At 52.5% G+C, this 26885-nt stretch overlaps 1 protein-coding gene across 4 annotated transcripts; it reads right to left on the bottom strand.

Moving 5' to 3' along the window:
- Positions 1 to 1115: 1115 nt before the first annotated feature.
- On the bottom strand, positions 1116 to 26870 carry LIMD2 (LIM domain containing 2). 4 transcript variants are annotated; one of them, XM_019500836.2, is made up of 5 exons: positions 26500 to 26870; positions 8049 to 8186; positions 3142 to 3186; positions 2633 to 2772; positions 1116 to 1976 (listed from the first exon to the last, which is right to left on the bottom strand). In XM_019500836.2, exons 1-5 carry the CDS (start codon positions 26566 to 26568, stop codon positions 1817 to 1819), a joined length of 552 nt encoding a protein of 183 aa, XP_019356381.1. In that variant the 5' UTR covers positions 26569 to 26870; the 3' UTR covers positions 1116 to 1816. The 4 variants fall into 4 exon arrangements, with proteins under 4 accessions (XP_019356381.1, XP_019356384.1, XP_019356389.1 ...); XM_019500839.2 differs by lacking the exon at positions 26500 to 26870 and adding an exon at positions 22487 to 22653; XM_019500844.2 differs by lacking the exon at positions 26500 to 26870 and adding an exon at positions 12336 to 12359.
- Positions 26871 to 26885: the final 15 nt, after the last annotated feature.

Below are 26885 nucleotides of genomic sequence, written 5' to 3' on the forward strand. Positions count from 1 at the left end.
CCCCCCCCCGCCATCAGTGGAGCCCTTCAGTAGCATGCCGTCACATGCATAAGGTAAGGGGAGCAGGCTGCATATCATCTCATGTTCCCAGGATCATCCAGCCTCCCAAGGACTGGCCTGTGCTGTGCTGAAGGCTTTTGGACACATTGTGAGACCCAGCACTGACCAGGCAGAGCTGCCTGCCTTGCTGACCGTGCCTGGGAGTTCCCTGGCCTTCAGGAGTCTCCCTATGGCAGCCCTAGGGGAGCTGGGAGGTCTTTCATTGCTATCACAGCTAGGTAGAGTACAGCACTTCACCCAGTAGTCAGGGGAGCCTCACAGCCTGCCCCATGAGCTAGACAGTCCCTAGGCCTTGGGGGGGAAGCTGAGGCATGGAGAAGGCCAATGACATGCCCATAGGGGTCTGTAGCTTATGCAGAAAATGTGGGGAGGGATGGGATTGGGACCTAGCAAGAATCACTGCAGGAAGTGGTTTTGGGGCAGTCCATGAGGCTGTGGCTTTCTCAGCTCCCCAAGGCTGGTACAGGCTGAGTTGTTCCTTGAAAACAGCTCTTTGGGCTTATCTGAGGAGCCCCTGGGCTCTCTACCTGAGCTATGCTGAGAGGAGGGTCCATACTACCTGATACAATACTCCAGCCTCTCAGCCCTAATGTGGGATAGGCCTGCAGCTGGTGCTCAGCCCCCCTGTGTGGCCTATCCATGCCTTCCCTGTCCTCCAGCCTCTGCTGTGGTCTGGACTCTGATGTCCTTTGTGTTTTCAGTGTGCTGTGCTCAGCAAGCACACCCTGGGCCGTCCCTAGGCAAATGCATGTTCCATGTCCCCACTGTGGCACCTCCTCCATTTTCCCTACTCAGATTGCCTGGCTGTTGCTATGGAGGGAGCCCTTGGCAGAACCCACCCCCAGGCTTTGTGGCACTGGCAGTCTGAGGTGAGCAAGGGCTGCCAGTCCCTCGGGGGCTGCACTGGGACCTTGAATCTTACACAGGCGCCAGCTTAACCTGCTGCCTTAGTGAGGTGTGGCGGGCACTGAGGAAGTCACCTCTACTACCTTCCCAAGGGAGATGGTCACCACTGCTACCAGCTCTGGTGCCCCTGAAAGTGATATGCAATGGGAAAGGCTCAGAACATTGTATTACAAAAATAATAAAAAGGGCGCAGAGCCGCCAGGCAAGGCCAGCTCCAGCACAGAACGTACCCATTGAAAGGCAAATATAAAAACAGACAGAGCATGGCAAACAGTCGCAGGGCAAGAGCAGGGAAGCTGAACTGGTAGGGGAACTGAGCTGCTGTAAACAAAGTGGGGGGCCTGCCCTCCCCACATCGCCAGCAGGCAGACCAGAGGGTGGGACCAGGGGCTGGATAGCCCCTTGACACTGTCTCTGGGAGCCCCAAGTCCTCTCTTCCCCTGTGGCAGCAGACTCCTGTGAGGGGTTAACAGAGAGGCTCTCTTGGGGAGGCATAACCTGGTTTCAGCCCAGGGATAGAAGAGCTCCTGCCTGGGTGTTAGCAAGACACCCTTGGACCCCAGGCAGCCCTGCCCTTTTCCCATTTGGGCCCCTGGTCTTGAAGACCAGGCACATTCTGCATTGCAGTTTCAATGGCCCCAAACATAATATCTCCTAGATCTTGCTACTAAAGGCTCCTCCAGTTCAGCAACACAGTGGAGCTGCTGGTCTTTGCCTGGGCACTGCCTCTCCCACCTCTGTTCCCAGCAGGCCCTCCCAGCGCCCTTTACAGCAGCTCAGTTAGCCCCCAGTTCAGCTTTACTCTCAGTGTTGTCTTGGCTGGGCTCGAGGGAAAGGGAGCCAGGCCATATCACGCTGTCTTGGTCCCACTCTCCACCTCCTTGTGCACCCAGAGCTCCTTGTGCTGCTTGCGCCCAAAGCCCTCATCGTAGTTGCCTTTGCTTTTGAACAGCTGCTGGAAGTGGGGCTTGCAGTAGAACTCCCCGTGCAGTGCTGCATAGCTGCCCAGGCTGCAAGGAAGAAGGCAAGGGTAAGCCGCCAGCCATGTGCTGGAGGGAGTGGGGAAGTATGGGGGGTGTCAAGGAGAGCGAGAGGGCTGCAGGGGCTGTCATGGCAAGTAGAATTATAAACTGAATCCAGGATGAAGGAGTTTATAAAAAGGGAGAATGTGAGGTGGAGGGGAGAGGATCTGAGAGGAGAAAAGGAGAGGCCTGGAGATGGGGTAAGGCAGGGGAAAGACCTGTATAGTCTCTGCATTGCTATGTGATGCTTTCAGTCTACCCCAGGTCTAAGAGAGGGTGAACACTTTAGTCACAGCTGGTGGGGCAGGATAGGAGAACTTCCCCCACCTCCTACCCTACTCCTGGTCTGGTATCCAGAGCTGCAAAATGGAGGTGCCACGAAGGCCCTTGCCAAATCATACCCTGTAGGATAAGACTGGAGGAGCTGCAGTGCTTTGAGGAGGCCTGGAGGCCTCACATTTGAGGAGGCCTGGAGGCCTCGCATTTCTTCCCTGGACACCAAGTGTGAGCAAAGGGCTGTGGCTGGGGGCTCAGGCTGGGGGTGCATGGTCTGAGTGGGTCTGGGGGGTGTGCACAGCCCAGCGTCTTCCTCTGCAGTTCTCCTCCTCACCAGGCAGAGAAGACCTGCCACCCTGTCCACACACCTGAGCTTGGTATTGCAGTGCTTGCAGCAGAAACAGGCATTATGGAAGACAAATTTATCAGCCACCAGCCGCTCCATGGGGTAGACGGTCTTCTGGCAAGCCGTGCACGTCTCCTTCACCTGGGCCTTCAAGCTGAATGACTGGGTGGGAATGGAAACCACTGAGAGAAGGCCATGAGAGGTGGCCTGGCAACAGCAAGGAAACCAAGGCCTTTGCCCCCAGCCCAGCCCAGCCCAGCTCAGCCCAGCCCTCCCGCCCAAACAGGAGGATTACTGCAAATGTCCATCAGACCTAATGCTGGGGCACTGGTGTTGTGTGATGCAGCCCCTCCCCCAGCCCACATCCATGCCAGCATCTGGCCTTACAGCAGCATCTTCTGTGCAGATGTTGCCAGTTCCCCTCCCTATGTCAGGGCACCTCTCCCTCCCTCCCTCCCCACTGGCCTCCCAGCAGCTGTTGCCCCCTGAGGCAGGGTATGAGTAGGAGATGGTTGCAAGTGTCATGGGTACCTTGGAGCGCTGCACTGTGCTGCCTCCTGAGCTGCTATTGGCATCCTGCAAGGGAGAAAGAAACAAATAAAAAAATTAGATATGCCCAACCCACAGCATAGGGATCCACGGAAAAAGGACCTTGGGACCAACCAGGAAGCAAAGGGATTAGACCCAGTATAAGAAGGAGCCTTGAGATCCCTGACACTTCTTTTCCCCTGGACACACCTGCCAGATGGCCTGGGGTACTGAATTGTGCTGTAGCTGGACCCTATCCCAAGTGGCAAAAAGGCCAGGATTGTCCACAGCTCAGTACCCAAGTCTGGGCTCAGGTTTCCTTTACTTGGCACATCAGCATATCCCCACTGGGCAGGCTACCAGTAGGAGATGGCTGTGACTGTAACAGGTACCTTGGAGCACTACACTTTGCTGGGGCAAAGCTGGTCTTCATTTAGCTACCTCACTGGCACTCAGCGGACTGGCAATCCTGGCTGCAGTGAGGGGATGGCAAGGCCCAAGGAGTCTTGGACCGTGACTCACAGCTGTCAGATGGGCAGAAATACTCCCCAGCCCCAGCCTATGAACTCCCAAGGGGATTCAGGTTCACATTAGACTCTTCACCCACTTACTGGCTAATTGCAGCTGTCTTTCTCTTCCCCTCACCCTGCTCCCCCCCCCTCCTCCCCCTGCAACACACACATACTCACACATATTCCCAGTCCATCTGGCTGGGAACATTACACCAGAGGTTTTACCCTGACACCTCAGGAGACAGAACAAGCAAGAACTGAGGGTGTGATGGGCATAGGCACTGCTCGACACAGGTTAAGCTGACACAGGCAGCAACATCCACCTCCTGTAAGCAGCAAGGTAATCATGTGGCTAGGTGGCTGGTTTTTGAGGGGTTTGGCTCTTTTCTGGAAGCAATACCTAAGGGTTAGGTCCTTGTGTGCTGACTGCCCTGCACGCACCCACGGGTGCAAATTGCTCATAGCCACATAGAAGATGGACAAAAATGGGAGAAAGGACATGTCACCCACATTTTACAGAGGAGGAAACAAGCACCTGGACTTTAGGGGACATGCCCAGAGCTACGGAAGGAGCATGGAGCAGGGCAGATCTCCTGGGTCCCATGCCAGAGTCCTACCCACAAAGCAGCCAGCTGACCAGTCCCAGGGCAACCCCACAGTATTCAACCAACTAATTACACAGTGGATTTATTTGTTGTCACCTAAAGCTTCAGGAGAGCTCCTGGTCACAGTCAGTGCTCCTGAACTAGTGTTCTCAGCTCTGATAATCAAGGGATGGGATGATTATGCAGTTAGCAACCTGGCCCTGAGGACTGAGGCTGGGTTCAGGAAGCCAGGTATAACCACACTGTAATAAGCACCCCAAGTATACAGCAGCTGCTCCCATGCCCCTGCCACATTAACTCCAGTGCCTGCTATTACCATCCCTGCACTGTACTGGGCAACCAAGCTGCAGGTGTCAGTGCACAACGCCAGAGGTGCCCCTGCAATGTCACAGGAGAGGGTGGTGCCAGCTAATGTCCCTGCTCAGGATCATGCCAGGCCAACCCTAGTTGCACTCCTGATTCAAGGGCGCAGAGTGCATGTGGGGGTGCATGTCAGTCCTGGCCACTTCCCTTCCTGCACCAATAAATCTTAGGGTTTGTTGTTTTGCAGACTACTGCTCCCCTAGCCCTCCCCTGAACTCCAGGTTAGCCCATGGGCAAGGGCAGCAAAAGAGTTCACCTTTTAATTTCTGGATCCCTGCCCTGCACAATGTGCACACCTGTCCCAGTGAGGCTTGCCTATGCCTCATTGCAGGAGTTTGCACAGCAGCAAAGCCCTGCGACTGATGAACCTGACAGGCCTTTGCCTGGAGACAAACAGAAAGGCTCACCAGTGCACAGCGCCCAGGGGACCAGTAGGCTGGTGTTCCCCTCCCTACTCTCTCTGGCAGACATGTTTGCTGCTCCGTGCTTTTGTTATCCGTCCCTTACGCTCCTCAGTATCACAGGAAATGCCTGAGCAACAGGCAAGATAAAAAAGCTTTCACAACTCCCTGCAGAAGAGGGAGGGGGAGGGGAAGGCAAGGACAGAGGTTTAGAAACATGCAGGGGTGCAAGGCAGCTCAGCTGGGGCATGTGCCATTCAAACACCCACCACGGAGGCAGTGGTTCCAGTGCGGAGGGGAGCTGTGTGAGGTCCCCCCTCCCCCCCCTCCAATCTGTTGCTGCCTGCCAGCCCCCTAGGACTTACCAGGCCAGCAGCGCTGTTGGTCCTAGTCCACAAAGCTGGCAGCCACTAGCAAATACCAGCTCTGGATTGCAGGCCTCTTTTTTATGCCAAACTATCCCTGCCCCAATGCTCTGGGTGAAGGAGGCTGCCAGAAGTGGTGCAGGTGTGTGTGCACCTGGGCCCTGCACTCCAGCACACAGCCTCCCCTGACCTACATTTCAGCTGCATCGTCTCCCCCAGCCATGGATAGGACAGGGTCTAATGCTGCTCCACCTGCCTCCGTTGCCTCCCCCCACGCCCCACTGCCTCCATCCCAGTCCGCGGTGACCCACTGCGGTGGCCCTGCACTGCAGCTGTCTGCTTGCGCTGGTGCACCCTGGGTGCAAATCCCTGCCAGTCTGCCCTCACTGAGTCTGGGGTAACTGGCTGCACGCAGCCCCAGCCCCATGCAGAGAGCCAGGGCCAGCCACTGAGGAACTAGAAGGCATGAGCAGGCATCTAGCCGTGCCTTCCACTTAGCCCATGCCAGGAACATTATCACCATCGGTCCATGTTTGTTCTGAGCTTGGTAGCTCCTGCCTCCCACCCAGGCATGATTCCTGCATCACCCCTGAGGCATCATCCATTGCACTCTCTCAGCCTCCTCAGTCCTTCCAGTGCCTTGCTGGGACAAGAGTCATCTTGTCCTCAGCTCTCCAGAGCCACTCCCCCCTCCTTCTTCATCCTCATTTCCCAGCCCCATTTCATCTCTCTGTCTCTCCCCGCTTCCCCTCCATTTCTGTTTGGGAATTGTTTTGTATAAGAAGCCCACTGGAAACTCTCCTTTGACAAGCTGCCTCCTCAGATGTATCCCAGCTGCTCTCAGTGTCTGGCGGGATGCAGTGAAGACCAGCAGCTCCCTTACACTCATGTCAGCACAAGCCTGGAGTAACACACCAAGGTCAATGGAGGGACAGTGGTGAAAAGGAGAATAGAGGCCCTGGAGAAGGAGCTGGAGCCTCCCGCTTGGAAAGAAGCAGCAGCAGGGTTTAGAAATAAAGCAGCTCCTTCCTCAGGAATTAACTCCACAGCAAAACTTCCACAGCCTCCATGTACCCCGCGGCTGCTGGGAAAGGGGGCAGCTCTGTCCATCTGTCTGCCTGGTCTTCTCAGTGTGCTCAGTAGCCGTGGTATAAAACACTCTCTGCTTGGAGCTGAAATACACCTGTTTCTAGAGCAACAAGCCATCTCCCCCCATCTCTCTTCACTTTTCAGCAGCCTTCTGCCTCAGATCAAGCCTGCAATCTCTCTAATATCGCATGCATCCTCCCTTGGGGAAAGGACTATATCCTGTCCCAGTCAGGGATGTACTTGAGTTTTTTCTGTCTCTAACTTCTTGGAGCCTAAATGATTCATATGCTCCTGACTGTGGTTACAGGCAGCCATGGAAACACAAATAAAAAGTCAGCATAGCAAGAGAGTGGGGAAGCAGCCATATAGTTGAGGAGGCCACTGATTCAACCAGGCAGGTCAGGTCCATTTCTTTCCCCTGGAGAAAGTGCTCTGCCTACCCGTTTCTGCTCTACCCATGCCAAACCCAGAAATGCCACAGTGAGCTGTACCGCAAATGCCCCTTACAATGGCACCCCAACACACCATAGCCAGAGATCTTGAGAGCAGCAATGAGGGCACCCTCCTTTCCAGCTTTGGCCCAGGCAGAGCAAAAGCAGGTAGGTAGGTGGGCACGCCGAGCTCCCGACATGCACCCCATATGTTGAGCTTGTGGGAAAAGATAGCCCTGAAATCACTTGGGCCTGGCTGAATCCCTCATTCAGATCCGACCCCAATTTCCTTCTAACTTAGCAGTTGTATCTATCAGATAACAGGGGCATGCAATTATTTTGGGTGGAGGGCAGCTTACTGAGTTTTGGCAAGCCATCGAGGGCTACATGACAGGCAGCCAGGGGCAGATAAATATTAATTTTCTAAATTTTTAGGGGCCCCGCAGGTCAGATACAATGGCCTGGCGGGCTGCATCTGGCCCATGGGCTGCATTTTGCCCACCCCTGATTTAACCCAAGCTGCTCTTTTCAGTGAAAGGGGCAGCAATGAACTTGTTAGTTAAGTCATGTAACATTGTTTCTTTCCCCTGATTGGATGGCTGAAATATTTTAAATGAAGAGAATAGTGCTCTGAGCTACAGCTTGGAGCTAGGGCATGATCATGTTGAGTGTGAAACTGTCTGGAGTAGTGAGTGTTTTCACACCCATGATGGAGTGAAAAGGACCAGCCCTCGTGTCATGGCAGGCTGCGTTCAATGCATCTGTTCTCAAAGATAATCTACCTTCGCAACCCAGCACTCATCACATCAGCATGCAGCGAACATGGAACCTCAGCTCTAGTCACCCACAGCTCTGTTAGCCAAGGTTGGCTCCCCACCCTCTATATACAGCCCAGCTGCTGCTGAAGATAAACAGAAGAGATCTGTATGAGCTATACCTATCAGAGCTTAACTGTTGGAGCAGCAATAATCATGGCTGATTACTCAACCTAAACACCACATCCTGAAGTCAGAGCATGTACATTTCCCAGCGTTCGGTGCCCGCTCTGTGCCCTTGAGAACAGAAGAGGGCATGCAGCCCCTGCGAGGCTTTCTGACTCTCCCTAATTGAGCCAGTGAATCCCAGGGGCAAAGAGGATACGTACATGGGTGGAGGTTGTGCTGGCAGGGGCTGTGGCCTGGAACATGGTTCCTTCCTCCTGCTTCTTTTGCTTAGTCCTAGGGTCAGAGGGTGTAGGTAAATGCTTTCTCGTTGCAGAGTTTGAGATGGGCCCCAATGATACCTGAAAAGAAAGGTCAGAAGCACAGCCGTTACAACACAGCTGCTCCCTCTCCCCATGCAAATCTCTCTGACCTCATGGTTTGCATATCAGGCGTCTTTGTGCTCGAAAATGACTGGGTACATTTGCTATCCTGGGGGGCAGGAGGTGGGAGCTTGATGCGACTGCTGGTTACAAGGGGAATTTCAGGCATTTTTGAACTACCTGTCACTGCTGGGAAACTGATGTTTTAGCCCTGCCACGTCCCTTCCTGAGGACACCTTCCTCTTTCCCCATGGGTCAAAAGTGAGAGCTTCAATGGGATTTAAGCACCCACATCCTATAGCCTCCTTTGAAGATCTCAGCGTGAGCAGTGAGCTAAGCCTGCCCTGTGACAAGGAATTCACTGGCAGTGATGCAGGTCTGGGGGAATGGAGCTGTTCATCCAGGATCACTGATCAGTAGCAAGGGTAAGACTCCTGCATGTACCCTGGACAGTGACGTGGAGTTACGGGGCTTTCCTGCATGAAAGTATTCATCAAACTTAATAGGAGACTGCTGAAAAAACAAGCAAGAAAGTAACACAATAGCTCTTGATAAGCAGCCTCCTAGTAAATGCATGGGGGCAAATATAAGACAATAGCGAAACTATCAACTGCAAAGATACTACTTCCAGGCTCCAGACCACAGTCACACAGCTGTGTTGCCCAGGCTAGGGCCAAAAGGGCACTAAACAGTTAAAAAGACTGTCTGGAGAGAGAAGTGGGGAGTAAGGCTGGAAGTGAACTGCCTGTGGGAAGAACAGGGTAATCCAGTGAGAACTAGGTCCTGGGGTGGGAAGGCAGGCATGTGCACAGACTGCCTACTGCCTCGAGTTCTGTCTTCTCTGGAATACTTCAGTTCCCAGTGAGCAAGCCTTTGCACGGGAATCAGGCTTTCTGCTCACTCATCACCGATTCTGGAGTCAAACTCCAGGGGCTGACCAGAATTCAGCCCTGCTGAGGAAATCGTGGTTAGTGCCTGGAGACAGGGCCAGGAGGAGAATCACATTTCCACCCCAAACCAGGTGGCTGACTGAGACCCATCACTTGAGCCAAAGCATTCAGAGATCAGTAAAGGTCAGGGGTGCAGCCAGCCTGGGAACTGCGATGGTGGAGATGGCAACTTAGTCTGGTTGTAGCTCTGAGATGGAGGGCCACTTCTGGGCCTCAGTAGGAAGGTCAGCAACCTTCTGTTTCTGCTGGGGCTGCCAAGGCAAGTCTGGGTCAGACCAGCAGTTCCTTGTTACTGTCGAATGGCAACATGGAGTCTGGTGCAAAAGGAATTTAGTGGGTCTTGGTACAGTGCTAACAGCTATACAATCTCCTGTCACAAACCACCAATATCATGACAAATGACACAAGACTGTCAACCTGGACCTATTTATTGCCCCATCACTCTGGTATTGTTGCTCCCTGGCAGCCTTTAATGCCCCATATGGCAGGGAAGGATGCTCTGCTTCCTCTCCACTTCCCCTCCTCCATTTTACAGATGGGGAAACAGAGGCACAGGGAGGATTTGTGACTTAAGGGACTTGTTTGGGACAGAGGGATACTAGCTGATCTGGGACCTGAACCTGGGGCTCTTAAATCCCCAGCTAGTGCCCCACCTACTGCAGGCGACCTAACTCTGTTCTTTTTCCTTTTTTCAAAGAGCAGCCATGTGGTGCTAGCCTGAAAACCATGCTTCCACAGGAATAACATGCAACTGGAAGAAGCATAAATGCCTTCAGACTTCTCCTGGGCGACTCTGACCTGGGTGAAGACAGTGCAGTGGGTACTTGGGAGTGGAGCACTCGGGGGCTAAGAGCAAGGAGAGCTCTCTGGGGACAGAGCGAGGCCAGCGTTTCATAGACTCACAGGAAAGAGACCTGAAAGGGAGATCATTTAATCCAACCCCCTGCTCAAGGCAGGATCATCCCAGACTAAACCATCCCAGTCAAGTGACTTGATTGTTGTCTGTAAATATAGCAGGTGGGTAAACACTGGGGAGAGAGAAAAAACATCTAAGCCCGAGTTTGGCAACCTATAGCCTGCAGGCCAAAATGTTTGCCTTGATTTTGGGTATCTCACTTGGGGCTCCCACCAGCTGAGATTAGCAGTTGCTGCAGGGGCTCAGGCCTCTGAAAATCAGGCCTGAGAGGCCTCAAGTAAAGCACCCAAAATCAGTGGTGGGCCCTAAGGTCTAGTCCCTCCGGAGAGCTGGGGTTGTCCCCTACTGCAGCCCCTCACTCCATGGCAGGGAGACCGCAAGGCACTGCGGCCTCTCTGCAGCACAGAAAAGTCCAGGGGCTGAGCAGGAAGGCTGTGCAGACACTCCAGCCCATTGGGAGAAAGCAGCTCAAATTTTACCTAAATCATTTCCCGTCTCCTCTGTGGTTTGCTTGTTATTTCCTGCTCTGCTGAGCTGCGCGGCCGGTGTTACGCTTAGCCATGTGCCTATGCTCACAACAGGCCATACACTGCCAGCCTGAGCCCAATCCCTGATCCTGCCACCCCTGAATTAGGGAGTTTGCAGTGCCAACCCCAGCTAAATGCCCCCCCTGCAGCCCCCACTAGGCCTCCCCTCTGGCCTGTGCAGGGGGAAGGGGCAGTCCAGGGCCCTCAAAGAATCACTCCCTTCCTTGGGCAGCCATGGCCTCTGGGGGCGGGCAGGCAAACTGCCTTGCTCTGCCTCCTTACATAGCACCCAGCCAGAGAGAAGACCCAGGAGCTCTGGCCCTCAGTCCCCTTTCCTCAGCCCATCTTTCTCCTTCTCTGAGCCCATTCCCAGCATCCTGGATCCCTTGACCCATGTAGTCCAGCAGGATGCCACCTTGACTGAGGCCTCTAGGACCGGTGATCCTGAAGTTATCACTAGTTCCCTTCCTGAGCAGAGCTGGCTGCACCTCTCCCTGGTCTAGAAACCTAGCAGGAGACAAAATGGCAACCCCTGTGTCCCTTCCCGACCCTGAAAACTGCTGGAGCAGGGGGCCGTGCCATAAGGTGAGGGGAGGCCAGAACCTGTGGGCAAGCTAAGCTAGAAAGGGAATCCTTGTGTGGGGAGGGGTCAGGCAGCCCTGGTGGCTCTCTCAAAGCCATCTGGGTAAGGTTGGACTTCCTAAGCAACCGCCTCAACCCTTCACTCCTCCTGCAACCTCATCACCACCTCATATAACCTGCCCCCATGTCTCCATCCCCTTCCCCCCAGAGTGTAACTAAGGCAGGCACGTGGGGCACCAGCCCCAGGCGCCAACTATAAGGGGGTGCAAAGATCAAGCCCCCTGCCAGGAGTCTTTGCCACAGCAGGGGCAGCTGTAGGAGCTGCGCAGTGCAGTGCAGTGCAGTGCCGCACCATGCAGTATATACTGGGGGGGCAAGTGGGCCAAACAATGGTGCTTCCCCACCCCGCCCTGGGTGCCTTTGCAAGAGCAGGTACCGCTCTGCCCCCAACATGCATCCATCTGCAGGGGAGGGAGCAAACGGGCCAGCGGCATCGGCTTCCAGGGACTGTTTCTGCCGGAGCTGACGCTGCTGTAGAGGTAGCAGCAGGGCCTGAAGTTCCCTAGGCAGATAAGACTTCCCTTCCCCTCACCCTGCTCTGCACTTAATGAGCTCTGGATGCCTCTGCCCTCCCAACTCACCTCCCTCTTCCGGCCCTGCACAAAATACCCCTCTCAGGCCCTGCTCAGATACTTGTGTCCCTACTTGACCCCTTGCAACCTTCAACCCTCCCCAATACGCAAACAGACATGCCTCCAGTCAGCCTTCTCCTGGGATTTCTTATATCATCCAGGATTGGCATTCCTCATCCCCACCCTCCATGTCCCCCAGGCTCTCCTGCCACAGGCAGGCACCCGCTGCCCTGCTCAGGACGCATACCCTGCTCAGAACAGCTCCCTCCTTGCAGAGTGCTCTCAGTACCCGTGGCGCAGAGAAAGGGCCCCCAACACAGTAGCTCCATGTATGTCTGAACAGAAGTTACTACACATCCTTCCTGCCAGAGGATGGGGAGGCAGCTCTGTTGTGTAGTTATCCTCCCAACACCCTATAAGGCAGGACCAGGCCATTACATCACTTGCACAAAGGGTTCACAGCAAGGCTAAGTAACTAAGCTAGGGCACACAAGCGGCCTGTGACAGAGCAGGAGACTTACCCTGGTCTTTCACGTTTGAGGCCACATTGGGGGCCTACCGGACCATCCTTCCTTTCTGAACAACTCTTATCAGAAGCTTTGCATGTGCAGCAGCTGCCAAAGGAGACCAGCAGGGAGGAACTGAGCAACTGTGCCCGCCTAGTGGGCTGGACAGTCTGGCTGTGAAGTGTCCACAGGTTGGCTGTGGCTCCCAGTACTGCAGCTCCAGCTTTGGAAGTGGTAAGAGCACACAAGTCTTGCAACAATGGGAGGGGTGTTTGTACCCTGTCTAGCCTGCAGCCTCTTCTACTACTGGCAGCCGCCACCACTGGGAGAGGCACAAAAAAGTTGCATTTGCGAGCACACAGGTACTCTAGTGGGTTTTCACTGGCCTAAACAGTGAGAAGAGGTGCATTTCACATAAGAACAGATGGGAAGGGACTGAGGACACAAGGTGGACAGTGCCAGGATGGCATCCTGGCTGATGTCATGTGTGGGACCCCTCCTGCACTCCCATCTCTGCCCTTAAGCTGTTGCTGACTGGTCACTGAGTCCAGATGGATGGGTTCCTGAGCCATTCCTGACACAATACAGAATAAGGATAAATGCTCACATATAGGTTTCCATAGAAACAAAGCAGAGATCTTTCTATTCTTATTTGAATCACAGTTGCAATTAGAGGCCCCCACCAAAATAAAAGCTCTGTTGCTCTAGGAGCTGTATAACGCCTCAGGGAAAGATGGTCCCTGCCGCAAGCAGGGAAGCAACGGATGGGATGGGCACCAAGGACACAGAATGGGTCATGCAGCATGGTGGGTCCTCGGGGACACTCATGGTTTGCTCCTCACCAGGGGCAGACCATGCCCCCCAGGTCCTATTGGACTCGTACGCAATTGTGTGAAATGGTTACATGCTGGAGAGGAAGGAAGCAGGGCGTGGTGGTTCAGATCACACCCAAGGGCTTGCCAAACCTTGGTTCAGCTCTCTACTCTTACTACTTGCTTCCTGTCTAACCTTAGATGCCTCCTTCTGCCTCAGTTCCCCATGTAAGCAAAAGATAACAATATAGCCCTGGAAGGGCGGGGTGGGGGGGAGGCACAAATGACTGAGAGACACTTTGATACGGAGGCAACACGAGCCAGATCAGAACTGGGGTGAGAGGAGGAAGGATGAAGGGATGACAAACCAAAAAACTTGGGTCTCAGTTGCTGCAAAACCTTGGGCAAATCCCTTTGCCTTCTTAGGCCCCACACTGCCCATCTAGAAGATAAGAGGGCAGGATATTGACCACTTGGTCCTGTTGAGTGAGATCTATCTGTATATGTAAAGCACCTTGAGATAGTTTGGGTGAACTGAGAAGTAAGTGTTGAACATTAGTGGACATTGTAGAAATGCTAAGTATATGTCAAGTATCAGTCAGTCCCCAGCTGACACTGATAATCACAGCAAAGGAGCAACTTTATTCTTATCTTTTGAATGTCCAGATGTAGTTCCTGGTGACGCTCTGCCCCAGCTGTGCTTGGGAGATGGAGCAGTGTCACCAGGATCTCAGTGGGAGTAAATTCCAAGGAGCCAGGAGTGTGTTCTGGTGAGCCAGCAGCAGCAGAGCCAGTCACAGCATGAGAGAGGCCAGCTATGGGAAGCATCTGGAGCTGGGCTTCTCAGTGCCCAGAGCCTCTTGTTAAAAAGGCAATGGCTTTGGGGCATTTTAATCCCGCTGAATCCCACTGGAAGGAAGTACACGCGTCACTGTTCTCTCAGTCAGCTGGGGCATCCTCTTAGGACAGGGGTTGTCGACAGGGGTACACGTTGAAGGCCCCAGGGGATCTGCAGCCGCGGTGCAGAGAAGCACGGGTACTTGGGAAGTGTGGCATGGTGCAGTGGTGACACACTTCCCAAGTACCCCTGCTCCTCCATGCCACTGCTGTATACCTAGGAAGTGTGCCAAAAGTACTTGGGAAGTGTGCTGCTGTGCCATTGTACACCACCACTGCATGCCACTTGCCGACCAGACGCTGGGGGACTCCCCCCCCTTGTCCAGGTGGGTACAATCCAGGAGGGGTACCCACCAGAAGGGGTACACTCCTTAAAAAAGGTTGAAAACCCCTGTCTTAAGACCACAGTGGCAAGGGAGCTGGTATGTTCTTTGCATGGGTACCAGGAACACCTGGCCACCCAACTTGTGCCAGGGTTATCAGAGAAGAATAAGGCTAAGCATATCATGGTGAATAACCTGCCCTCCCAGGGTTGTACACACAGGCACCAACTCACCCACACCCACACAGCAATTGGGAGGAAGGCAAGGTAACATCAGGACGGTGTGAAGGGAGCCTAGTACTACTTGTGTTACACTAGCTCACAGCATTCACCAGCCTTGTTTGGCTAAAGGCCCAGTCAGTCCTGAGGCCCTGGCTCAGGCCAGCTCCCTAAGACTTCAGCCTGAGCTGGAACCTCTCAATTTGCTTTTGTTTCCTTTTTTTAAAAATCCACTGTCTCTCTAGATGAAGATAAGGCATCTGCAGGGAGGGGGGAAGGCTCAGCACCGAACGTCTTGCTGTTATGAATGTGGGAAAGAGATGCTCTCTTTTAACACTGACGGAGGAACTTGACTGCTGTTAAGAAAAGCTGCCTGAGCCATCAACCTGATCTGTTCTGCTGGGCCACTTCTAAGCTTCTTCTCAGAGCCTTCCCCAGCACCCCCAATTCCTTCCTGCCTGCGTTCCCACTCCAAATTTAAAGAAACAGCACAGAAAATGCTCACAAGGAAGGCCCCATGCATGCACGTGCCCGCACAAAATAGAGTGTGGTTTGTCAGAAACTACCAAGCACTAAGCTGCTGTTTGGATTCTCCCTCAGAGGACATAAGCTGCCCTGTAATGGTTAACTTTACAGTCAGACTTGCTAGGATGGGAGCTGGGAGCTAATGGGTTTGCAGTATGCTTGTGGGGTGCAGTGGTACCTCTTGCCCTGGCAGCAGCAAGGCCTCCTCCCTCCCTTCCTGAAGTTCTCTTCTCCCCAAATACTTGGCCCAACATCTCACTGAGTTGAAAGGCACCAGGTTTTGCAGTCCTGGAGGGGCCTCTGGCCAGCATGCCCTCCAAACACTACAGCACTTCCTGTTGGTAGAGAGAGCAAAGCAAACTGCATAGAGCAGTAGGTCCCTGCTCTGGCATATGGTTTCCATTAAGAGCCCTGTGAAGTGTATGTTTACTGCTGGGATAATCATGCCTTTGCATCAGACTTTCCCATGGGTAAAGTGCAAGGCAAGGAGGCAAGGCTCATTTGCGCTGCTTCTAAAAGCGGAGCCATTTCCAAGGGCTCCTGGCCCCTCTCTCTAACTGTAGTTTCTGCGTGTCTGAAATTAAGGCTGGCAAAAGGTGCCTGGTAGATAAATTAGCACAGCCCTGGCAAGAGCAGGGGCAGTATTGGAGCTCAGCTTCTTTGCTCAGCGAGGTTCAGTCCTCTCCACCAGTGAACCAGCTTGGGGTCTCAATTTAACCACTGAACTTGGAAGGAGCAGCACCATTTACGCCCACACATGCACATGCACGTGCACACAGAGCCTCATCAATACAGGTCTCAGAGTGTCTCAGTGGCTTTCTCAACCCTTAGCCTCTGCTGTGACTGCCAATAAGAGACTACTCATGTTAGAGACAGGTGTAACTATACATTCTGGCACCCTGGGCAAAACTTTGGGTGGCAGTGAGCACTCCTTTGTCACATCTGCAGCAGCCCATCTCTCTCCCCCCACTGCAGGAGCCCAGTTGGAGTATCCCCAAACCACAAAGCTTAGGAGTTGGGCACTGGGGCACAGCAGGAAGAGCCCTGCACTGTCCAGCCCTAGAATCTGAGCTGGAACAGCCCAGCACAACCAGGTCATGAGAGGTTTTTACCTACCCTGGGGACCTAAAGACACCTCCCACTGCTCCTATTATGTCCCTGCACCCAGCTCCTATGGCCAGGCATCTCAGGGCTTCTCCAGCTCAGCTTCTAGGGCTGGGCAGCACAAGGCTGCTCCTGCTGTGTCCCACTATGCAGCTCCTACAGCTGGGCAGTGTGGGGCTTCACCAGCTTGGCTCCTATGCCCAGAAGAGGTAGGGCTGCACCAGATGCAGCAAAAACTCTGGGGGAAGGAGGCAGCATTCCAGCAGCCCCTCGAAGTCAGCACCCAGGGCTGGTGCCCCTTTTACCTCCACCTGGTTGGAGGTGTGGAGGCCTATATGTCAAGAAAGGCCTACCAAACTATTACACATCCTATTCCAGTTCCCCCCCACCAACCGTCCCCCGTCCCCTGTCCCCCCTTCGTTAGCACCAACTTTGGGGCTTTTACTGGCCTGGGCTAGATGGGAAACAACTGTTTCCATTCTGATCCCATAAGCCATGCAATGCATGTTCCTCTTTTACAGCATTATCACCAGCACAAGCTTCCTTACAAGTGAGGCCCTGGCAGGGGCAGGCAGAGGGAGAAAGAGGGATGAGAAGTGATTCACTGGGGCTTTCCCTAAGGAAATGCAGACACAACTTTTTCCTTGTGGCTATTCAAAAATGTGGCCCACTGCTGCGACAGGGGAGAAGAAGCTTAAGCTGGAAATAGCTTACATGTGTTGGTGGTCCAAGCTGGTAGAGCAAGCATGAGACTGCACACTGGGCAAAACCCTACTCAAGAATGACTAGCTGTGGGGGCTGCTTTCTTGGGGCCAAGGTGGAAAGAGGAAGGATGGCCCAGTTGTTAAGGCCCCAATCTAGACCATGATCTCAAGTTCCTGTTCTGCCAGTTTCCCTGTGTGACACTGAGAAAATCACCTAGCCTTTGTGCCTCAGTCCCCCATTCTTTATAATGAGACTAACAGAGCTGGTGTGGCCAGGGGAGATATGAAGTACTCAGGTATGGGGGGAAACGGGGACCAGATAAATAACTCCATGTAGGTGCTGCCCTGTACAACTCCTATCAAGGTCAAAGACCTGCTGGATCAAGCCCTACAAGCAGTGGTGGCAGGAGAAACTTCTCCTGGGGGTGTGGGGGACAGTGCAGAGTGGTGTGGGCCATCCCTCCCTCCTGTATGGCCACTGTAGGGCTGACGCATGGTGAGGGCACTGGGTGCCATGGTGTGGCAGCAGAGCATGGCAGTGGCGCTGGAGCAGTAGAGCTGCATTTTGGGGAGCTAAGCCCCACTAGCCCAGGCCTTCCTCCACCTATGCCCACAAGGCAAGCATTACTAGGGTGCACACGTCCCTCAGCCCCTTCCCCGTTCACCCAGATCCTGTGTCTAACACCTTTACCAGCTTATTCCTCTAATCCCTTTTTCATCTGCTTCCCAGGGCCAAGTTGCCTCTTGAAAAATTGCCAGTGGGAGGAAATCTGCAGATGCAATGCTGAAAAGAAATACTGTAGTTTTGAGGAGAAACAGGGCTGGCTTTGTCAGGAGCAACAATGCAAGAACCACTCTAGAAATGGGTGAGGGGAAGGGTCCCACATACCCTACCCTCTTTGCCACCCACCCATGGCTTTATCTAGGGAGGCACCAGCCAGCAGTGGGAGCTGAGATAGGTGACACTGTAGAGACACTGGGTACATGAGAAAGCTCAGGCCCAAAGCAACTGAATAAAAGGGTCTTAGAGTGCTTTGCAGGCCTTCAGGGGCAGGGGGAATGCTGCTGAGATTTCTTTGTGTTATAGTGGGGGAAACTGAGGCATGGAGTGGTCAGGATTTTTTTTTCCTGTCATTGATATTGCAGTAGGGCCTGGCAGCCCCACTCCCAGATAACAGCTCCACTGTGGCAGGTGCTGTGCCAACCCATAATCACACCATCCAAGGGAACTCACAATCGGCATGCATGGAGGCTGGAGCGGGGAGAGAGACAGGGAGGAATGGGCTAGCAGTAGGAGAAACTGTCTTCTCACCTGGCCTCAGCCCAGCCCTGGTCAGCTGGCAGCATGCTGGGGGCCTGGCCCGGATTTTGAGGGGCACAGAGTCAGCTGGAAGTCGATGGTGCTAGGAGACTGGCACGGAGCAGGGTGACTATTTGTCGTGCACAGCTGCAAAGCACCAGCAGTGAGTCTGCTCTGGGCAGACAGATGGAGAGGTCAGGATAGGAAGTCCTGATCCTGAAGATGGACACATGTGAGGTTGGCCAGGTCTGAGCTTGCACCATGCCTATGCTGGCCCTTACTTGGAAAGCAAGGAGGTGCCCCAGGCCCACAGCTAGAGCGGTAGTCGAGACCCTTTGGAAACTGATGGATGTCAGAGGCCCCTCAAGGAGCACCTGACGCTCACGCCAGAGACTACACTGTGAAAATGGCTGCCACTCACTGATTCTCATCAGGAGGAGTAGCTGAGGGCACTGCCAATCTGCCCATGCCACCTGGTGGCTGATGACAGTGGTGGGCCACACCCATGCATCCTAGTTATACTGGGGGAAATCCTTGCTCCACCTGCCCCATGCAGGGGCAGAAGAGGGATTTGGGGAGAAGTTCTCCCCTCACTGCCCCCTCAGCCTGGTTCCCCACAGAGGGGCCACCATGCTCCTTCTGGCTGCATACCACTCCCCCTAGGCCCAGGGGCTCCCCTCCCTTCTTTGGCCGGGAGAGATCCTCAGAGAGCATTTGAGGACTCTCCATGCACTTTGGGGATGGAGGAGACTGCCCAGGGTTTACTCCCTGGCTGAGTTAGTGGAGAAAGATTTCCCCTAAACAGATGTTCCAGTCTGTAAGAGTCACTGCTGAGCAACCTGCCCCTGGCAAGGGCCCCTCTGTGATTAAATGACACCAGAGTCACCCACAGGACCAGGACTGACTCGCTACACTCCAGATGGACCCAATCCTAACACTTAAGTCAGTGAGGTTGTGGGTGTGTGGCATCGACCAGAATCAGGCCCTGAATCTGTCACTGAGAGAATTATACACCACCATGTGCCTAGGAGCATAAACTTTTTGCCACAACAGACAGCTGGTGCAAATAGAGTGCTTTTTTCTGGCAATGGTCATTACCTGGATTCACTTCTGACCTGCACAGCTGCTCAGCCTATGCTCAGACAGGGAGATGAGGCTTAGGCCTGCAGCGTTACCAGCATTTTACCAGTACCTGCAGCCCAACCGTGCAGGCCTTTGTGATTTGGCTTGGTTCTCTCTACTGGACCTTCAGTCATTTGTCTTTTTGTGAGTTACAGCATACTGGGTTTGAGGCAACATTTTTGTAAGGTGCATGAAGTTACCCATGCTCTTTTGCACCTTTAACTAGGACTTAACAATGGGTTGCTTATCTGGGAATTGACTTAGTTTATTAAAACATACTTAAAGATGCTGATCTCAGAGTTTCACTCTGAACAGGCTCTAATGAGAGACAGGCCTGATGTAGCAGAAATTCTGAGTACCTGTTCGTCCAACCAGGAGCTGTGGGTGTTCAATACCTCAGAAAAGAGGCACACCGGCCAACATTTTCCACAGCGGTTAGTGTTTTGAAACTCAGAATGATTGTTTCCACCCTGAGACATTCATGGGGCCTGGTTTTCAGGACCAGAGCACCTGCCTGCTGTTAATGAGGAGGTGTCCTGGGTTGGGCACCCAAACATCACGGTGTAACCATGGTCTGTAAATCCTGTAAAAGCCAGGAACTTCCGGTATACTCCTGCAAGAGCCAGCAACATTGGCAGACTGCAATGGTGATGGGGCTATCAGTGACACCCCCTTCAACCATTGCTGCAGGACATGTTTTAGCCCAATTTTCCTTTCAATATTCTCATAATCCACCTCTAACTGCCTTGCCTCTATAGGTTAATCTCCCCAAATTGCCATCTCTCCATCCATACTAGTATATATCTCAACGAGAGCTTGCAAGAAACCACTGAGCCACTTGGGGGTAGTCTTGGAGGGTCAGAGTTGCAGGGCAAATGGCTGAAGGGCTCAGCAATATCCCAGACCTCTCCAAAATTGTGGACAGCACCAGCACAGGCAAGGCTGGAACAAACCCAAATGACTTGGAATTGCCAGGCCATTTGGAAACTGGCTATTAAGACCAACTTGGAAAAGTTTGGTGGAATGGAATCAAAATCACTCTACAAACTGGCATGATTCACCTGAGCTCCCCTTCATATTCTCTGCTCTACCCTCCTGGTAACCTCTGCATTATGGCTGCCACATTCTTCACTTAACCTACAATTGAAATGCAGCCATCTCTAGGGTGGAACCACTCAAGCTGTTACTAGTGCACAGCAACACTGTTAGTTATTCTCATATTTGCCAGTCCCAGACTTTTGCACAAACTGCTTGGGGCATCTTTAGGGACATAGCATAAAACCACCAAAGAGAATCAGAGGTGAAACTCCTCTCCTAACAAGTGTTACGTGATCTTTTTCTAATTACCAAAAATGGGCAGGAGATTAGTTCTAGGTCTGATGAGAAAAATGTCACTGGTAGCAGCATGGCCCCCTGGTGCCACGCTGGGGAGAGGCAACTATTGGCTCAGAGAGAAGAGCAGCCCTTCCCAAGCCACAACAAGTGCTTTTTAGCAGCGCTTAGTATTTCTTTGTAGGTCTCCTATTTAAACAATCCTGCATGCCAGGACCCCGAAACCCCTCCAAGCCAGGCTCACAGTGCTTCTGTCATCTACACTAACAGGTTGCAAATAAAACCCTCAGAGCCACGCCTCAGTCTGTCTGTCTGTCTGTCTGTACATCAGTGACAGTATGCCTGAGGTACCCCATGTCTTTCCTGAAGTGAGCCCCCGCCACTTATACATCCCATGGATAGACCCCTGATTTCTACCAGCTAATTGCCAGGCTGTATAGCTGTTAGTTTGATAGCTGATGCACCACCCTTATGCCAAATCTCATAGACTGAAATGGGAGCCTATAAGTCATTTCATGTCAGTTCCAAGTGCCGGTTCAGGCTTTAAATGATCCATTTGGATTAAACTGTTGGATCAAAATGTTTTAGGTCTGGCTCTCATCTGGTGCACAGAGCACTGGGCTGTGACCAGGGAGGCATGGGGGTCTATGCCTGGCTCTGCCACTGCTTCTTGGGTGGCCTTGGGGGAGTCACTTTGCTCTGCACACCAGATTCCTTATCTGTAAAATGGGGATAATGATACTGAACTCTACCATGCTGCAAGCTTTATGAAAAAGCTAGATATTTTCATTGTTATTTATGCTTTCAGACCTGAAACGGTCTCCGAAGGAACATATACTTCCCATCACTGGAAGGGTTTGAAGACAGGTTGGATGAAGCATTAGAAGACATGCAGTCAAGCAGAAGCCTGCATAAATTAGCTGTGGTCTAACAAATCTTCTGGCATCTCCAGCCAGCCCATTCCTTGCATGTCCAGCAGCACAGGGCAAAGAGTCTCTGGAGAAGTTACAGCCCAGACAGGGCTGTGAAGATCAAAGAGAAACAATACATCCCAGGTGTACTGAGCAGGACAGAGAATCCAGCCCCACTGCCCAGGCACCTTGCAGCTCTCTGAGCACAACGGACACCTCATTTAATTTTCACTAACTGCTGGGTGATGGCCTCTTACCTCATGAGCCCATTCAGGGAATGCAAAGGCTCCCTGTTTAGTCCCAGTAGCCTTGCTACCTCCAAGGGCTAATGGAGCTCAAGTCCCATCACTTCCTTCCTGGCTGACCCTGCATCCTCAAGGAGCTGCCCAGGGCCAAGAACAGACTTGCTGGTGTCTCATTCATTCTGAGAACACCAGCTCCCAGGGCCACCCATTCAATCCTCCTCCCACTACCTCCTGCCACAGCAAAAGTTATGGGCACATTCTCCTGATGTTCTCCCTACCAACCGGACCGCCTGGTTGGGACCCACAGGGGGCTATGGGGACCAGCTCCCACCACCCCTTCCTGCTGGTTAGCTCTTGTGTAATTCTCCCTTCTCCCCAGCTCGGGGTCTCCTCTGTGTTGGCATCTGCCTGTTCTCTCCATCCCTTTCTCCCTTGGCGTCTCCTCTCTCCCAATGGCTCCGCACCTTCCACCCTCACCCTCTCAGTCTGTTTCTTTCACTTTCTCTCAGCAGGGCTGGGACTAGACAAAATTAACAGTAATAATGCTTCCACTTCCTCGTCAAATCCCCCACCCCCAAACCTCACAAAGCAAAGCCAGCAGCATTGTCTCTTTTATGGTACATAGTGCGCTCAGCACCAAGCCCTGCTCTTCTGGTATCGAACTAGGACTCACCGCACTCCAGGGCTCCTCACAGAAACACCGGGCAGAAGGGCTCCTTCCCCTTCAGGGTCTGTCTGTCTGTCTGTCTCTCTGCCTGGTGGAGATGATTTTTTTGTGCTGCAGCCGGAGCTGGAGCTTCCTGTGCCGCCTTGTGAGTCCTTTCATCACCAGCTGCTGCCTGTGATTGGCTCACTGCTTCTTACACTCCAGTCTCCTTTGTGTGAAGCAACCTACAGCCCGACCTCCCCCAGCCCCTGGAGTCCCGTGCTCCCCCACTTCCATTCTCTTGCTCTCTCTCCACCAACTCACCCCCCCCGCCCCCTTGCCAGCCCTCTCAAATCAAAGTTGCTTCCCTGACCTGTGTGTATTGGGAGCATTGCCCAAGGAAACAGGCATGGGGCACACACCAGGGGAACATGCCCCATTTTCCTTCTCACTCACTACTAACACAGATGCCAGCAGTTACTCGCTGTCCTTGGCATTTCCCCAGTCTGCCTGCTGTTCTCCTTCATGACATTATGGGCCTGGGCTGGGCTACCCATAGCCACAGTGTTGGGGTGACCCTTAGCAGGTACACAGGCCCAGATTCAGCCTGCTCAGAACAATGCTCCTGCCAGCTCCCTCCCTTAGCTCTGTTCCTGCACAGACTTTCCATGTTCCTGATGTCGGGAAATAAGGTTCCCAAAGCTCAGGAGACCTAGATGATCCCACACTCACACCAAAGCATTGTCCCCAAGGAACCCCTTCTCCTCAGGGGGCAAGAGAGATGCTCCCTTCCTCAGGCTCTGAGAAGGTGTCTAACACAGCTCCCCTCCCAGTCAGCAGAAAGGGGAGGGGGACAGGATCCCTCTCTCCTGTGCTTCCTCAGCTCTTGAGGAGCTGAAATAACTGCGACAATTTGGGGATCCATATGCAGCTTATGATTTTGAATTTCTACATAGCCTGTGGTCTTTTGTATTATGACCTTCTCTCCTTTTGCACTACCTCATGTTCTTGTGCTCCAATGACAGGGAGAGGTGCCTGTCTGCCTACTCATGAATAGTTTGATCCTTAAAGACTATGAGCAGCTTAATAGATCTTGCTTGGGAAAACCAAAAAAGAAATGTAATCTCAGCTAAGTCCATTGCTTCCAACTTCTCTGCAGAAGGGTGGAAATCTGAAGGAACTGAGTTGCCCTAGAAACTGGACAAAAAACCCACCCAGTGCGGTGCTAGAATCTAAAAATTCAGAGGGATTCATGGGCAGGAGAGAGGATAAAAGGGGTATGTTTCATAGCAATCAGGTCCTTCTGGAACCACCTGAAGATGAGGGAAGCTGGCTGAAATGACGGAAGAGAGGAAGAAACTCCATAATTCAAAGGAGAAGCCAGGTGCTAGATGAGGAAATTGGGACTCTGACCAAATCCCAAAGATTGCTCAGGAGCAGGGGGAAAACCCATTAGGACCATAATGCAATAATGACACCACAGAAACAGTTCCTCGCTGGGATCCTTCATAAATTTGCAAAGCAAATTCCCCCATAGTTCCCCTGGAGAGAACTGAACAAAGCATGAATTTTAAAGTAGACTTTGGAGGTGAGTACAGCCAAGTCACAGCTCGTGTTTATAAAGTGATTAGCAATCAGCACACCAAAGCACAAACAAACAAACATATTAAGATAAAAGCTGAGTTTCCTTCCTAAAACAAGATACCAAATGTAGCAGGGAGACACTGATACTTCCCCATGAAGTCAGCCACCACTCAAAACAGCTTGAAAATGTGGTGCAGGATGCCAGAAGGGCTTGCAACTACAGAAGACCTAATGAGTAAGTGATATGTCTACAGAACAAAATGAATAAGCATTCTCAAAGAATTTATGGAGGTGTTTCCTGGATTAGGATACCAAAGCAATGTACTGTGTCCCTAGATTTCCACTGTATTGCCAAAGATACATGTGGCATGTAAAGAACATCACCACTGATGGGAAGTAAAAGCTGAATGTGTTTGGACTGTAAAATTAGATACAGCTAAGCAAATACAGACTCAAATGCCTTGGTTAACTAGGTGTCACTGTAACAGCCACCTGAAAGTGAGAGAGTAGGCGAGCTTTGCATAATACACAGTGCCTTTGCAGGTGGTAACAAGTGTGAGAAGAGAGCTCAAGAAGGCCCTGGGAGAGAAGGTGAAGATTACAACAGAACTACAACACATGATGCAAAGAATCCCAGAAATCAGATAAGATTCTTGGTAGTCCCTGGTGCAAGGCTGGTGCAAAATTACCAGAAACTTAAAAAGGTATCATTCTGAGCCTCTTGCTGGTGGACAACTCATTTTTTTTAATTGAACAGTTGCAAAACATACCAAGTAACTAGCAATAACACATTACAAACTGTGGTTTGCTCACTATGGGATTTCCCATAAGAGATAAGAAAAGGGCCTAGAATTCCCAAGGGGTCATTTCAAGGATTCTCTGGGATGTATTGGTTCAAGTACATTATGTCAAGGCCTGAGCTTAAAGCCAAATAGATCAGCAGGAAAGTCGGTAAAAACAGCAAAGGACTTGAGATGACATCCTGGCTTCATCCTGGATCCTTCATTGTTTTAATGGGGCTGGGATTTTCTTTTTGACTTAAAAATAAAAAGCAGTGGATATAGAGTGGGTCAGTCCTTAACACTGTTTTAATATCACAACATGCCTCAAAATGCTTTTTGGGGCATAAGTTCAGAAACTCATGGGCAGAACATCAAAAGAAAATATCAACATCTAAGTATCCTGAGTCAAAGGCAATTAACCTGAAGGAGTTAAAATCAACATGTGCCTCGGCATCCAGAACAGAAAAAATAATGCCCAGCAGCTGAGGTCATGGGAAGTTGGACTGCAATGCTGGCTTTCAAAGAGGTGTCCTGTAACCTGCAGAGGTACAACTGGACCACCACCCAGATGGTAGGTCATAATAACCAGTTAGGGACAATCCTACAGGAGAAACAGAAAACAGCTACAAAATTAGGAGGCTGGCTCTATCCATGGTGCTTATCTGGCCCTATAATCTTCCATTTGAGCACACCACTAACACACTTATGCATGCAATCCCCTGGGAGATAAGGCAGTAATAATATCCCCATTTCTCAAAATGGAGACTGAGGCACAGAGAGGCTAAGTGACTTGCCCAAGGTCACACTGGGAGCCTGTGGCAGTGGAGGGAATTAAACCTAGCACTCCAAAGTGCCAGGGCTGCGTCCTTGCCCCTTGGCCACCCTTCCCATCCCTGGCCTCTGTTCCATGAAGACATCCAGGATGTGTGTGACATTGGGAGTTGAGAAAGGAGACACCTCCTCCACCCTCTCACTGACAGTGCAAAAAATGAGAAGCAGCAACACACCTTCCCCAGGGTGTGACAATGTCCTCTCCCCACCCCACCATCATGTGAGGGGAGAGTTTTGCAGAAGGAACCCGATGAGAAAAATGCAGTGGGTCTTTTCAGAGACCCCCTGCTGCTAGTGGCAGCAGATGCTGATGGTCATCCAGCAGGAGCCAGATCAGGGAGTCCAGGAGCAGCGTCCTTCAGCCAGGGTCTCTGCTGCCCTTCACTGTGGGTCAGCATTTCCATCTGTGCAAGACAGGGTGCAAACTGCTTTGCACTCCTCCGGCATTGGTGGAAATGACAGCACAAGGTGCAGGCAAATCAGCCCCCTTAAAGTCTCTTCTCCCAGACAGGGGATGCAGGGCAGCCCCAGCATTACGTCCCATGCCCCTGGGCAATTCAGGGCACGGGACCCACCCTCCTAGCCTCAGCATGACCCATTCCTCCACAGCAGTCCTCACAGCATCCAGTTACACTCCAGACACACACTCAGCTCTGCTACTTGTTGCTATGGCGATGAGCAAGGGGCCGACTCGACTAGTGCAGGCTGAAACAGCAGAGCCTGGACGAGCTTGAGGGAATGGAGGGGCAGGGGGATACACCCTGCTTCCCCTGACTCACGCACCTGCCTGCCTTCCCTGCCTCCTCCAGCCCCACAAACACCCTGAGCTGAGGGCCACCTTACAAGCATGCAGCTGCGGGGAGATCTCCCTGCTGCTAAGAGTCCCCGAGTCTCCATCGCTGCGATGTCCATTTCCCGGCTGCTCCTGGCACCTTATGTGGCCCCGACGCTTCTCCCCACCTCGGGGGTTTCCAGCACTAAAGTGAGAGGGTTAACGAACATTTCGGAGCTGCGGCTGAAAGTGACTGGAGCGGAGAGGTGCTTGGGCAGCTGAGAGCTGGGCGCTAAGTCCCCAAATCCTCTGCAATCAGTGGGGTTGATGGAAACAGAAATTTCCAACAGCGCTTTATCAAAAGAAAACCCTGCGGGGCTGCAGGGGACAGCGCTGTGCCACGGCCCGCTGAGGGCAGCCCCGACTCCGGCCGCAATTGGACGTCTGTCTCCCCGCA

Source organism: Alligator mississippiensis, chromosome 4, assembly GCF_030867095.1.
Source record: "Alligator mississippiensis isolate rAllMis1 chromosome 4, rAllMis1, whole genome shotgun sequence".
Classification (NCBI taxonomy): Eukaryota; Metazoa; Chordata; order Crocodylia; family Alligatoridae; genus Alligator; species Alligator mississippiensis.